We start from the raw sequence: 12,454 nt of genomic DNA, 5'->3' as shown, positions 1-12,454 counted from the left end.
AAAAACAAATACAAAATGTAAAACCCGAGAAAACAAAAGCAAAGGAATCAAAATTTAGAAATACTAACAAAAATATTTTCCTAAAGACACGCAAAAACAGAAAATACAAGTCAGAAAATGTTTGATTTGAGAAAAAGAAAAACATTTGGACAAACAGTTGCATTCTATAGGATCTCTAATCTGACAAAATAATAATAATAAAAAACTAATCAACACGCATTTATTTAAACAGAATAAAAAGAGAAAATTTCTCCCCAAATATTAAGGTCTGAGAAAAAAATTACAAAATTACCCCAAAAAATACCCCAGAATGAGTCATTAAAGATTCAATTTATTTCACAAAATGCTTTTACTATCCTGAGTTTCAGTGTTGCTCATCATCTGCAGCTAAATTGTAAACAAGAGTCCAGTATAAATGTGCAAATCTAAAAAACTGACACTGCACCCAAAACAGACCCTCAAACAGGATCAATAAAACCCATGAAAGCTTGAAAATGAGGCCTTCGGCTGTGAAGAGGCTGCAGCTCTGAAGGTCAAGCCTGAGGAAACCATAAACGAGTTCGGCCGCAGTTTTAAAAAAGCTCTTCATGTGTTTATATAAGGGCAGACAGGAAGCTAAGTATGTCAGCAGAAGGTCGTATTTTACCATAATGTGACAGAATAAACAGGCGCTCAGTGAAGCAGGCGATTCCTGAGATATCTGCTAGTTTATTCTGCTTATTTCATCCATCAACTTAAAGCCACAGCATAACCAGAGCTTTATCTTTACTGAGGACGAGAGAAAATCTGAACCAGTTTTATCAAAGTCAGAGGAATGTCAGATTCTTACATTTTAATAAAAACAATAACTTATAAATACAATGTGAATTTTTTATGAGATTGTCAACAATAAGGAAAACATATTTTTCATGTTCTGCATAGATTCAATAGACACATTTAATAGTTAAGAGTGATAAGGTCATTTTAATAACAATGATGTTATAATATTCTTTTTTTACATCCCCAAAATTTCATACTATTAGAAAAATAGAAGAAAAATAACTGTCACCTTTTTTTCACTCTTTAATATTACTTTTATTTTTAATTTAGCTGTAAATTATCTTGGTTAACAATATGCATTTTTTCATGTTTCATCCTTTATTTCTTAGTGCTTTACAGAATACATAAAAATATTAAAATTACAAATTTTATTACAAAGACACAAAAAATTTACTATTAAATAAAAAATACAAACCCTGAAAAAAAAACAATTTAAGGAAATAAATATAGGGATAAATTCAGTAATGTAATTTGGACAAAACAAACAAGACCCCAGAAAATAACAATAAATGTCTTGAATGAGCAATGACACATAAATAATGACAGTGACTGCTTAAGGAATTTTAAAGCTGTGAAATATAAATATAATATATTCAAATGTTGTTGATTTTTAAAGAAAAAAGCCGGACTATAAATGTAAACAAATACGCCTGCGTTATAATTTTCTTTGCCCCTAGAGGGCGACATTTAGACATCTCTGTGTTTAAACTTTAACTCTCGCGCTGATGTTATTGTTGTATTATTACTATTTTGAATTTCGAAAAATAATTGTATATAGTTGTGAGTTTATGTTAAATCTGTTTGTTGTATCTTTTTTTTGTTATTATTTTATTTCGTTTAACTACATTGTGCCGCTTTCCGGTCGGCTGTCTGCCTCAGCCAATCAGAAGTGAGCTACAATCATAAGCAGGAAGTGGTAATCAGTGCATTCCCGCGAAGATAGAGAAACATTTTCACCATAACACGTTCAGGTAGGAAACTTCTCCTCTCCAGCTACTGTCTGTGCAGATCCTTATATTAATTAACTCTCTATTACATATATAACTGAAGGTTCCTTATCTCAGAATTTCTCAGCTGCGGGCTGATTAATTAGCGGGGTGGAAGTGGAATGAACGTTACACCAAACTCTTGTTTTTAATTGAGCTGTTTTAGAAATCTTATCGTTTCTGACAGGTTTTTAAGTGGCCTCAGGTAATGGCTGGAAAATATTCTTTAAAAGTGATGCCCCCTTTACAATTCGGCGAACAATCCACCCTGCTAGGCCTTCTGTCGAGTATACCAAAGTCGTAATCGATAATAAAACAAGTAATAACTACTGACGGATCTTTTAAAGGGATTTATTCAATTCCGACTTTTTTTGCTTTCAATCATTTATCAACATAAATACATGTTTTTTGATTTAAAGTGTAGAATGCGCATTTGTTAAAATATTAAACCATATGTTTTACAGGTTTTTCACATCATCATGAGTAAAAGAAAAGCAAAAGATGCTCATCTGCCTATTGGAGAATGCATCAGTCAGGTTTGAAATGAAGAACTTTCCCCCTTATTTTGTTTATGTTGATTACGTTATAAATTTGTATTCATGTGCGTTTTATTTCCAGGTTCATCAGATTTTAAGGAAGAGATTTTGCCATCAGCAGCTTCCTGTTAAACCAGAGGGAGTGGAGGCTCAACACAAGTAGGTGAATTTATCCCTGGTTTTGGAATAATGTCACCCAGGTTAGCTCACAAAAGTGTCCTAGTAAAACAAAATTTACAATATAGAAATGGAATAATGTTGAATGTTTACCTGCAGACACCTGGCGGAGCTGCTGAAGCGAACGGCGGTCCACGGGGAGAGCAACTCTGTGCTAATCATCGGCCCTAGAGGAGCTGGGAAAACCATGGTGAGCCTCCATCAGGTTAGCATTGGAAAATCATCGTATCCCGAGGCGTGACGTCTGTTTCTGTGTCTGCAGCTGCTGAGGAGCGTCCTGAGGGAACTGTCACAGGAAACAGAGGTGCAGAAAAACCTCCTGCAGGTTCACCTCAACGGTAAGCTCCACCTGCTTCACGATGCGATCTCGAACAGAGCGGTTTTCATGCATCCTTTCATCCGTTTTCAGGCCTCCTGCAGACGGACGACAGAATAGCTCTGAAAGAAATAACAAGGCAGCTCCAGCTGGAGAACGTTGTTGGCGATAAAGTGTTTGTGAGTAACGACAGGCTTTATAGCAGGAGTTTCTGCAAGAAAACTGCTTCAAACCAGATTTCTGTCTGACTTCAGGGAAGTTTTGCGGAGAACTTGACTTTCCTGCTGGATGCGTTGAAGAAAGGCGATCGCAGCAGCAGCCGTCCGGTGCTGTTCGTCCTGGACGAGTTCGACCTGTTCGCCCAGCACAAGAACCAGACTCTGCTCTACAACCTGTTTGATGTTTCCCAGTCTGCCCAGGCGCCCGTCGCTGTAGTCGGCCTCACCTGCAGGCTGGTGGGTCATGCATACAGGCATTACTGAGGTTAAAGGTCAAACTTTATCTAGCACTTTTGACAAGATATAATTTCTAAGGCACATTTTTGTAAAGGATTAAAATAGGATGCATTGCCACAGAAAATGGTGTAGTAGGTCTGCCGGGCCAATTGGTGGCGCTGTAACGACACAAAAAACCCACCAGATTTCCACCCAATTCAATTTCTTCTCATTTTATTCACTTATTTTGCCTGTCACAGTCTATATAATAAATTGTCCCAGAAATTATTGCGATGCACAATAATAATATTGTCATTTTCAGATCATTTTCATAATGGCAAACTTTAATTTTGTACAGAATATGCCACGCTGCAGCTGGAAGACATTTTAAATATAATAAATAAAAATAAAACAATAAGCCGAATGGAAATATAAGACTTCACACAACCAAAACCATAAATAAAATGGATTTTAATGTCTCTCCGGGTTCTTTCTTCCAGGATGTGTTGGAGCTGTTGGAGAAGCGGGTGAAGTCTCGGTTTTCCCACCGTCAGATGTACCTGCTGAGCAAGCTGACGTTCCCTCAGTACCTGGAACGGATCCGGGATCAGCTCAGCCTGCCGGACGACTTCCCGGATGGAAAGTTCGCTCAGGAGTGGAACGCCGCCGTGACGGTGAGTCAGTAAGTCCTGAAACGGAAACAGGATTTCTTGATCTTGACTTTGTCTCCTGCAGACTCTCTGTGAGGACAAATCAGCTGAAGAGGTTCTGCAGAGACATTTCAACTCCAGTACGGACTTCCGCTCCCTGCACACGCTGCTGGTGAGATAAATAAAGCAGCACATTACCGTAAAAACTACTGTAAAAATCTTTCAAGTGTGGATACAACCATGAAATGTTTGTATTTGTCGTCTTGGTGGTTAGCGTTAGCTTCTGCTAATATTCCTGTGTTAAGTTCCACTATTTTTTAAAAATCTTTTTAGTGGTTTTGCAATAGTTTTTGCTAATCTTTACTGGCAATAAGTACTGCAGACACTAGTGCAAACATATATTTTACATTTTGAAAAATATAAAACAGAAAAAGGAAACACAAGATCAAGAAAATACAAATGATTTCTATGGTTGAAGGTATGTAGGCTGTGGTTTCACACCAAACATATTCATCTAGAAAAATGTACATTTCTGCTAGAAAATCAGAAATGTTCAGGTTAAAAGATTTTCTAGAGAAAACTGGGAAATTTCAGAAAACTTCTGGAAAATTTCCTAAAGGTAAACATTTTTGATTTTATGAGCTCAGAAAATGTGAAAGTTTCTTTTCTAGATTTTCTTCTCACAGATTTTAAACTTTTGGAGCTCAGAAATTTCTTTTTTTTTCTTTTTTTTTGAGGCCTTGAGTTTTTTGGTGGAAATTTATTCTTTTTTTCTATCTACGATGATCCTAATGCACAATTGTATTGTAAAATCAAAAAACTATTAGTAAACATTATTTCTGTAAATCCAGTTATGAATGATTTTGCACTAAAAGTCTCCATCATGGATAAATGTTGAATAATTTAGAGCAAAAATCAAATTTCCTTGATGACCATGGCCACCATTTAAAACTTTTCAATGGAGAGCGTTTTCTCAAAAACCCAGCTGTAGGTTTTATCCACATGTGAAAGATTTTTCTGAATTATTCAATGTCCTGCTGCTCCAAAAGAAGGAAACGTATTCCTTTCAGATGTTGTGTCTGAGTCGAGTCTCGGTGGCCAGGCCGTCCATCACGCCGACGGATCTTCTGGACGCCAGTCGCTTCTGTCTCGCCGACGCCAACGCAAACATGCTCCACGGTAAAGCAGTTCACCCGAGTCCCGTCCGGAGTCTCACAGCCAAATTAAACCCGAGACTTTCTTCTTCTCTGGTAGGCTTATCGATCTTGGAGCTGTGCCTGATTATCGCCATGAAGCACCTCAACGACGTCTATGAAGGAGAGCCGTTCAATCTGCAGATGGTTCACAACGGTAGGCCTGCAGACGTCAATGCAAAGATAAAGAAAGTCACTATAAGTTCTGTTTTCTGCAGAATAATTCAGCTTCAGGTTTCACACCAACATGAGCATAAACGGGGAAAAAAAACGCTTTAACTGTTTAAATATTCAGTGCTGTGAAAACGTAGGAACTCTTATGGTGACACAAAGTAGGAAAAATATGAGGTAAAAGATCTGAAAAAGCAACAGATCATCCATTGAGTCACTAGCAGATCGGAAACAAACTCATTGACAAATCAATCTGGGTTGCAAAGTCGTCTCTAATGCTTTAGGACTCAAGAAAACATGGGAAGCCTTTATTTATAAGATTTTAGACTTAATGAAAACATGACATTTTAAAATTAGAATGTATATATATTTATAAAAGCTATTTTTAAAAACAGAAATGTGAACTTAATGAAAAGTGTGTTTCTAGAGGGAGGAGACGTCACTGGGGGCTGATCAACCAATCAGATTTAGAGTTTGAGAAACTTGACTTATGTCACTTTAGACTCCAAATAATAAACCTTATTATATTTTTTGTTTATATATTTAGACAAGATGGACCAAAACAGTCGATCATTGTAGATAAAATATTAATCCTGCGAAATAAAAACACACATTTCTGATTTCTGGATGCCAAAACCTAAAGCTCAGGCCAACACATTTTGAAGTGACCTCGAGAAAAGCGGTTAATAACTTGCTCTCTTTGCATTTAGAGTTTAAGAAGTTCCTGCAGAGGAAGTCCAACTCCATGTATAACTTTGAGCAGCCAATCATCATGAAGGTAAGTTTCCGTCCGATTTACCAACCAAGCTTCCCAGGTAGACCTCGTTGTCATAGTTACGTCTCCCCCCCCCACCGCAGGCCTTCGAGCATCTGCAGCAGCTGGAGCTGATCCGACCTGCCGACGGCGCCTCGGCTAAAACCCAGAGGGAGTTTCAGCTGATGAGGCTGATGCTGGACCACAGTCAGATCATGGAGGCGCTGCAGAAGTACCCTCAGTGTCCCACGGACGTCAAGCAGTGGGCCACGTCGGCGTTCGCCTAGACTTTAGACGTTTGTTAAAATAGTTTCAAATATTCACAATAAATTATTAAAGAAAATAAATGCTACTTTCATCGTATCTGTTGTTTTTTTACTGAATCTAGGATCTGATTTTGGCTTTGAAGGTCCTCTCTGCTGCCACCTAGAGGCGTTTATGTGCAAACACCATTTACTGCAACAGAGTTTAGAACAAATCTGCAAACAATGGCCTCCAAATAATAACCTGTATGATAAACTTAATTACAAATAGATCTGAAGCAATGCCAATATTTTTTCCATGTGATTATGTTGTCAAATATTTATTACATGAAAAAACTGCTTAAATATTTAAAACTTTAGCTGATTACTGTAATACAGAAGGTCCAAAAGTTGCAGACTCTATTTATACCAAGGAAAATACCAGCGAGAAAGTTCTGTGGAAGGAAGATCTCTGGTCTGGTGAGTTTTCAACATTTCTAACCTGGTGGATAAGGTTGACAAATATGGTGGCGGCAGAAAATCATGCTGTGATTAATGGAAGTATTTTGAAATGTTTCAGTGTGATATTGTGCAGCAGCAATGAAAAAAAATGTTTTATTTGAAGGATTTTCACACGAAAAAGCGCCCAAAATAACTCCTCTTTAAAAAGATGATTGTGTTTTCTGAATTTTAGGTTTAAAATCTGTCAAAACATGCAGGGAAAATCAACTAATTATCCCTGAAAATGTAAATTTCTGTGATAATTCCACCTGAAACGAGACTTCAGTTTTCAAACAAATCAACCTGAGACACAATAAAGACGAGAGTGAGCGTTCACAATCTAAAAACACATTTATTTACATCACGTGGATCACTTCAGCTGATAAAAACCATGTTAACGTCGGCGGAGAGCCACAGCGCTGATCGGGGATCAGTCGTCTTCTCTCTGATGTTTCCAGGGTTTCTACGCTGCTCTAATACTTTTCTCTGCTTCTTCTTAACATTCCAGATAGCTTTCTATCTTCACATTATTTTTGCAACATGAAATTTACAGTCACAGTTAAAAAACAAAAAAAACTAAACAAAAAATCAATTTGCTCATTGGTTTGAGCTTCAGAAACCCTCCGTCGCCATCATTAGAGACAGTTCCAGCAGATCTCAGATCAGCGCTGCCACTTCAGAGTCTGGAGAAATGTGGGGTGAAAAACAGCTGTAGTGTTTGTGTTTCTCTAGTCATCGAGGTTCAATGTTTCCTCTAAAGTCCTTACCAACAGTTGGGGGGGGGAACAGGAGATCAATGCGGGATGAAGCAGGGCTCCTACACAGCTCAAAGTTCAGTATTATTTTACCAAATAAGCATAAAGATTAAGGTGGTGTGATGGAGATAAACAAGATATTTAGCTTGTTGATCTGAATTTCATTTTCTCACTTCAAAATAAAAGAACTAAAGCCGTTTTATCATTCAAGCTAACATTTTAGAGTTTATTTTTTTTTAATTATCTCAAGATAAGACCTACAATGTCAAGATTTTATTTTTTCATATCAAAATAAGAATTTATTTTATTATGCTGATATGAAGTCCTTTATTACTATTCCTTTTTTATCATCTTAAAGTAAATATTTGAAAAAATGAGCTTGTTTTTATTCCATCATCTCAACACATTAATCAAATTTTCTTATTGGTTTCACTTTCTTGATGACAGGAGCTTACATAAATTACTATAGCTCTTACTAAGACTTGTATTATTGAATTATTTTGATATTCAGACTGTCAGCTTCATTATTTCTGATTATATCCTCATCTTAAAGGATGAAACAATCAGAAATCAAAACCCTTTTTTGTCTTGCAACGGTTCAGTTCCGTTTTATTATCCCATTTTTAAAACTTAAGCTAAAATATGTTTAATTTTCTTATGTCCAGACAAAAAGACGTGAAGATCGGTGCTTAATTATCTCATTGTGCCGAGAAAGTAATGAGTTAATTTGCTAATTTCAACCCCACCATCATGACAGAAATACCAGATAATAGGATAAAAATGCTTTTTCCACACCAAACTTTGCTTTACTGTGTAGGAACCCTGGAAACACTCGTGGTAGATGATTGTAATTTCACATTAGGAAGTATTGCAATGGCTCTTTGAAAACAAAAGTTAGGGTAACTAAACAGCCGCCCTGAGGAACGCCTCAGGCTTAATGTTGATTATTTCCTTTTAATTCAAGTGCTTCACAAACATGAGCTGTTTTTTAAAGAATTTTTTCTCTTTTTTTGTTTTCACCATAGTAACGGGCAACTTTCACACACAAAGTGAATGTAGAGGAAACACTGAAGTTCAACACGCACTTAGAAAGATTCAGCTCAGAGTATATAGTCAAGAACGGGTAATTATGTCTGTACAGATCCTAGACTGCCTAAAATAGTGGGGCAACAAGACACAAATGTTTCACGGGAAGTTTATACGCACAGCAATGTGAGGTGCTGGGCTGGAGAAGGTCACTGTGGAAAACCGTAAAAGCCTGCATGCTCAGAAACCCATTCATACACCTTCATGTGGCAGATTTAACCAAACCTGAGGGGGAGATGACGGTGGTTTGGCAAAATGGCAAACAAGTTTTGCTTTTGTTGAGCGTTGGTGAACATAAACTGGATATAATTGAATAAACTGAATAGTTTGGTGCATAAATGAATACCCAAACGTGTTGCTTTTACCATTTTCTACAGGACAGGGCACAATCACACGACACCAGCCGAATGCGAGGCCCTCTACAGTTACACAGGGCCGGGCTCAATCCATCAAAGTACACACTTTATATATATATTTATATTTATATATATATATATATATATATTTATATAGAATCCAGGAGTCTGTAGAACATTCATTTTCGGTCGTTTGTCCATAGACTGAATAGAAAGAAGCATGTTACAGTTTATATCTACTGTCTTTGTGAATTAATGAAAATATTTCCTGAATTAGAACCCACCCACAGCCCCGTAATAACGACGACAAACAACCGCAAAACGTGCCAACTCCGCGTGACTTTATCGAGAGTCGCACCTGAGCTCTGATCCCCGAAACCTCAGGCCAGGAAAAAAAAAAAAAAAAAAATCAAAAAATAAATACGACATATCAATATGCAAGGTCACGGATTAAAAAAAAAAAAAACTAAAATGCTACAAGGTATTTGTGTGTGTGTATTGAAAGCCACTCCTGCAGCAGATCCTACAGAGGTGTAGGGTAAAGTTTGCGGCACTGGTTGCATATAAACTCGCTAGAACTTAGAAAAGCATAGTACTGAATCCCTGAATGGTGTTTATCGGCTGGGGTCGGTTTCCTGATCGCAGTTGAAGCTGATCCGTTTTTACAGCGGTTAAATATCCAAATGGGCTCAAACGCTGCTTGAGCTTTTGCATTTGAGGACACAATTTTCTGGGATTTTCTGAGTTAAGTGAGTGAAAGTGAGGAAACTTCTCTCCAACTTCAACTCGCACCGATGGAAGCTTTCAATCGTCGTCTTGATTTCTTCCTGATTTTGGTTCGTTTGCCACTCTTCTACCCCAAAATGAATCCCTGCGAGTGAGGTAGTGCTTATTGAAGGGCTGCTGGAGGTTTCTTTTTCTCGTCCCTGACCTTTGAGGAGAGCTGCGTTTGACACGGCAGCGGCAGCAGAAAGGAAGCAACAGACGCTGTTCTCGTGCTACAGAGTGGAAATAAAATGATGGCTTCGACTTCCTTCAGGTTTGCTGTGTTGTTGTTGTTGCAAGAAAACCGTGTGCAGATTTATCTCAAGCTCTAAGTTTCTGGATTTTAACTGAATTTAAAGTGGAAGTTTGCATAAACTCATAAGGATAATTGTCGTTAATTTTGGGCCTTTGAGCTTAAGGATCTTAGTCAGGATGTAAATTCATGTGTATTCAAGGAAAAGTTGCTCAGATGTGGCGTCAAAAACCCAAACTTTGGATTTCAGATAAAAAGAAACGGACTAAAACGTTCACTAAGTGTTAAGCACGGTGGAGTGCTATCATGCTGAGGGACAAACACAAAGATATAAGAATCGAGAGTGATAAGAGAATATAATTTCTCAGAATTAATACGTTTTTTCCCCCAATCAATACCTAGGATTGGATCTAGAATAATTTAAACAACAAATATAACTACTTTATTTGTTAAATCAAAGTTTTGCTGCTTAATTAATTGTTGCGTAATTTTTTTTGACCCTCAGGTTCTTTCAGATTTTGACACTGGTGTCCAATATGTGGCCCAGGGGCCATTTGTTGCCCTTGAAATGATTTTGTTCGGCCCCCAACTGGCAGCAATTTGGCCAAGAATATAAAAAATATATATTTTTCTTTCATTAAGGCAACAATCCAAAGCCCAATTTATGTTTTGGATCTTAAGTTATATTAAGATTTCACAAAACAACTAGATTTTACTAACTGTTATCTATTTAGTTTTGTAGCTTAAATTTTGGTGTGTTTATATATTTTTGAATAAATAATTAACCCTTTTAGCCCGCATGTGTAATTCTGCGACACTTTACAGTTTCTGAAAAGACGTTGCGCTTTACAGCCAATATCGAGTTATTACGGTAATTTCACCCCTCATTTGATAGACGGTAAATTGGTAAAATAACTGCTAGATATTGAAAGTTCCAGTTGTTATGGAAAAATGGGCAAATATATTTACTCACAGGACATTTAAAGAACTTCGTACAAATAAAACAAGCAAAAATATCCAGGCGGAGATTTGAAACTTAAGACTCAGAGGGTTAAAAGCCCAAAGTTAGTGACATTTATACCCGTGTTATGTGGAAACCTGGTGGCTATAACTGCATTTAGTGACGTGTTTGGGTTTTTTCCCCTCTCCTCTGGAAGAAGTTTCCTCATGTTTCACTCTGTTTTCGTCGAACTGCGTCCCGTGAAACCGCCCCGAAGCTTGAGGAGACTGCAGGTATGCCGGCACCAGTGTTCAACGTCCCTCAAAAACGTCGTGTACATCCGTTTGGCCTGACATCGACGAGAGTAACTAATACAGACAGGTAAGAAATGGCACCAGGATGGAGGAGGAGGAAGTGGGGGGAGGGGCTCCACCGGCTGCGTCTGCAAGGTTCGCAGAAGTCGAGGGGTCTGAAGCGAAAAGCGGAGTTTTGAATGGGAGAAACTAAATCGAGTAGCAAAGATTCCTGAGGTGTATCAAAAAGAGAGTAACCGAACAACCGGGTCAGAAGCAAGCTGGCGAATACTGAGCGGCTCGTTTGAAAGAAGAATAAAAACAACAAATATCCAGTTCTCAACTCTACTTGTTGATCGAGCAACAAGTTGAAACCAAAGGGAGCAGGAAGGGTGAAACTGTGAGCATCTGAACTGAGGTATAGCTGGCTGAAGGAGGCGCATGGTTTGGAAATGGACCCCCCTCCCCCGTGAAGATGATTACCAGGTGGTCTGGCTCCGTGATTCACTATGTACAGCAGCATTACACTATAAACATTCAGAAGCCGTTGCTTTGTTGGCAGAACGATCGTCATTTCAGAAGAAGAACAGCTTCTTGGTTTTTTTTTTCTTCTTCTTCTGGTTTTTAACACTAAAATGCGCTGAGAGTTCAGTGAGGTTTCTCCGAGTTCGTCTCGCGTGTGGATAGAAAAACAATACATGATCAAACCAGGGGGTTTATAGTCGCTTTTGTTTTGTTTTTTCCCTTCAAGCGTCATCGTCCCGCTTGGTGGAAGGAGAAAAAAGAAGCAGAAAATCCTCAGGCACACGTATCAAAATGAGGTGGATCTCGACTCGATGCGGTGAGGAACCAAAGAAGAAGACAAACGTTAAAAAAACAAAAGAGAGAGGGGAGGGGGAGGACAGGAAGTCGACCAACCAGGGTCGGACGGTCGCTCCCCCTCTGGGTCGACTAGCCGATCATAAGCTGGACTCCTTGGGCGGGAGGTCAACGTTCGTCACCATGGTGACCACAGTGACGATCTCCTCGGGGCCGATGACGGGGGCCTGGCGCTGCATCTGGCTGATGCGCTCCTCCACGCAGCCGGCGGACAGGCGCGCCTCGGCCTCGTGGTCCCAGCAGTCCTCGATGGTTTCACACAGCATGGACAGGCCCTGGGGGGCGGTAGGGGTCAAAGGTCACAGCTACACCTCCAGGGTTCATAATATAACAGATATTCACCTTCCG

At 38.7% G+C, this 12,454-nt stretch overlaps 2 protein-coding genes across 3 annotated transcripts in view; one reads left to right on the top strand and one right to left on the bottom strand.

The window, feature by feature from the left end:
* Nucleotides 1-1,124: 1,124 nt before the first annotated feature.
* Nucleotides 1,125-6,388, top strand: orc4 (origin recognition complex, subunit 4). Of its 2 annotated transcripts, XM_014970667.2 has the most exons (13): nucleotides 1,125-1,790; nucleotides 2,270-2,341; nucleotides 2,424-2,500; nucleotides 2,618-2,708; nucleotides 2,781-2,856; nucleotides 2,928-3,013; nucleotides 3,089-3,289; nucleotides 3,769-3,942; nucleotides 4,004-4,090; nucleotides 4,989-5,097; nucleotides 5,173-5,268; nucleotides 5,993-6,060; nucleotides 6,141-6,388. In XM_014970667.2, the coding sequence occupies exons 2-13, from the start codon at nucleotides 2,285-2,287 to the stop codon at nucleotides 6,321-6,323; spliced, it is 1,305 nt and encodes a 434-aa protein (XP_014826153.2). In that variant the 5' UTR covers nucleotides 1,125-1,790; nucleotides 2,270-2,284; the 3' UTR covers nucleotides 6,324-6,388. The 2 variants fall into 2 exon arrangements, with proteins under 2 accessions (XP_014826153.2, XP_014826157.1); XM_014970671.2 differs by lacking the exons at nucleotides 1,125-1,790; nucleotides 2,270-2,341 and having other exon boundaries at nucleotides 2,424-2,504.
* Nucleotides 6,389-7,111: 723 nt separating this feature from the next.
* Nucleotides 7,112-12,454, bottom strand: part of LOC106905709 (activin receptor type-2A) — a 41,040-nt gene continuing 35,697 nt past the window's right edge. The window contains exon 11 of the mRNA XM_014970673.2: nucleotides 7,112-12,381. Coding sequence (XP_014826159.2) covers nucleotides 12,187-12,381 — 195 coding nt within the window. The 3' untranslated portion in view covers nucleotides 7,112-12,186. The remainder of the gene's footprint in view (nucleotides 12,382-12,454) is intronic.

Source organism: Poecilia mexicana, unplaced genomic scaffold (genome assembly GCF_051168715.1).
Source record: "Poecilia mexicana isolate PSO_F unplaced genomic scaffold, ASM5116871v1 scaffold_2, whole genome shotgun sequence".
Classification (NCBI taxonomy): domain Eukaryota; kingdom Metazoa; phylum Chordata; class Actinopteri; order Cyprinodontiformes; family Poeciliidae; genus Poecilia; species Poecilia mexicana.
The sequence above is the reverse complement of the archived record's forward strand: the minus strand, read 5'-3'. Positions and strand labels throughout refer to the sequence as shown.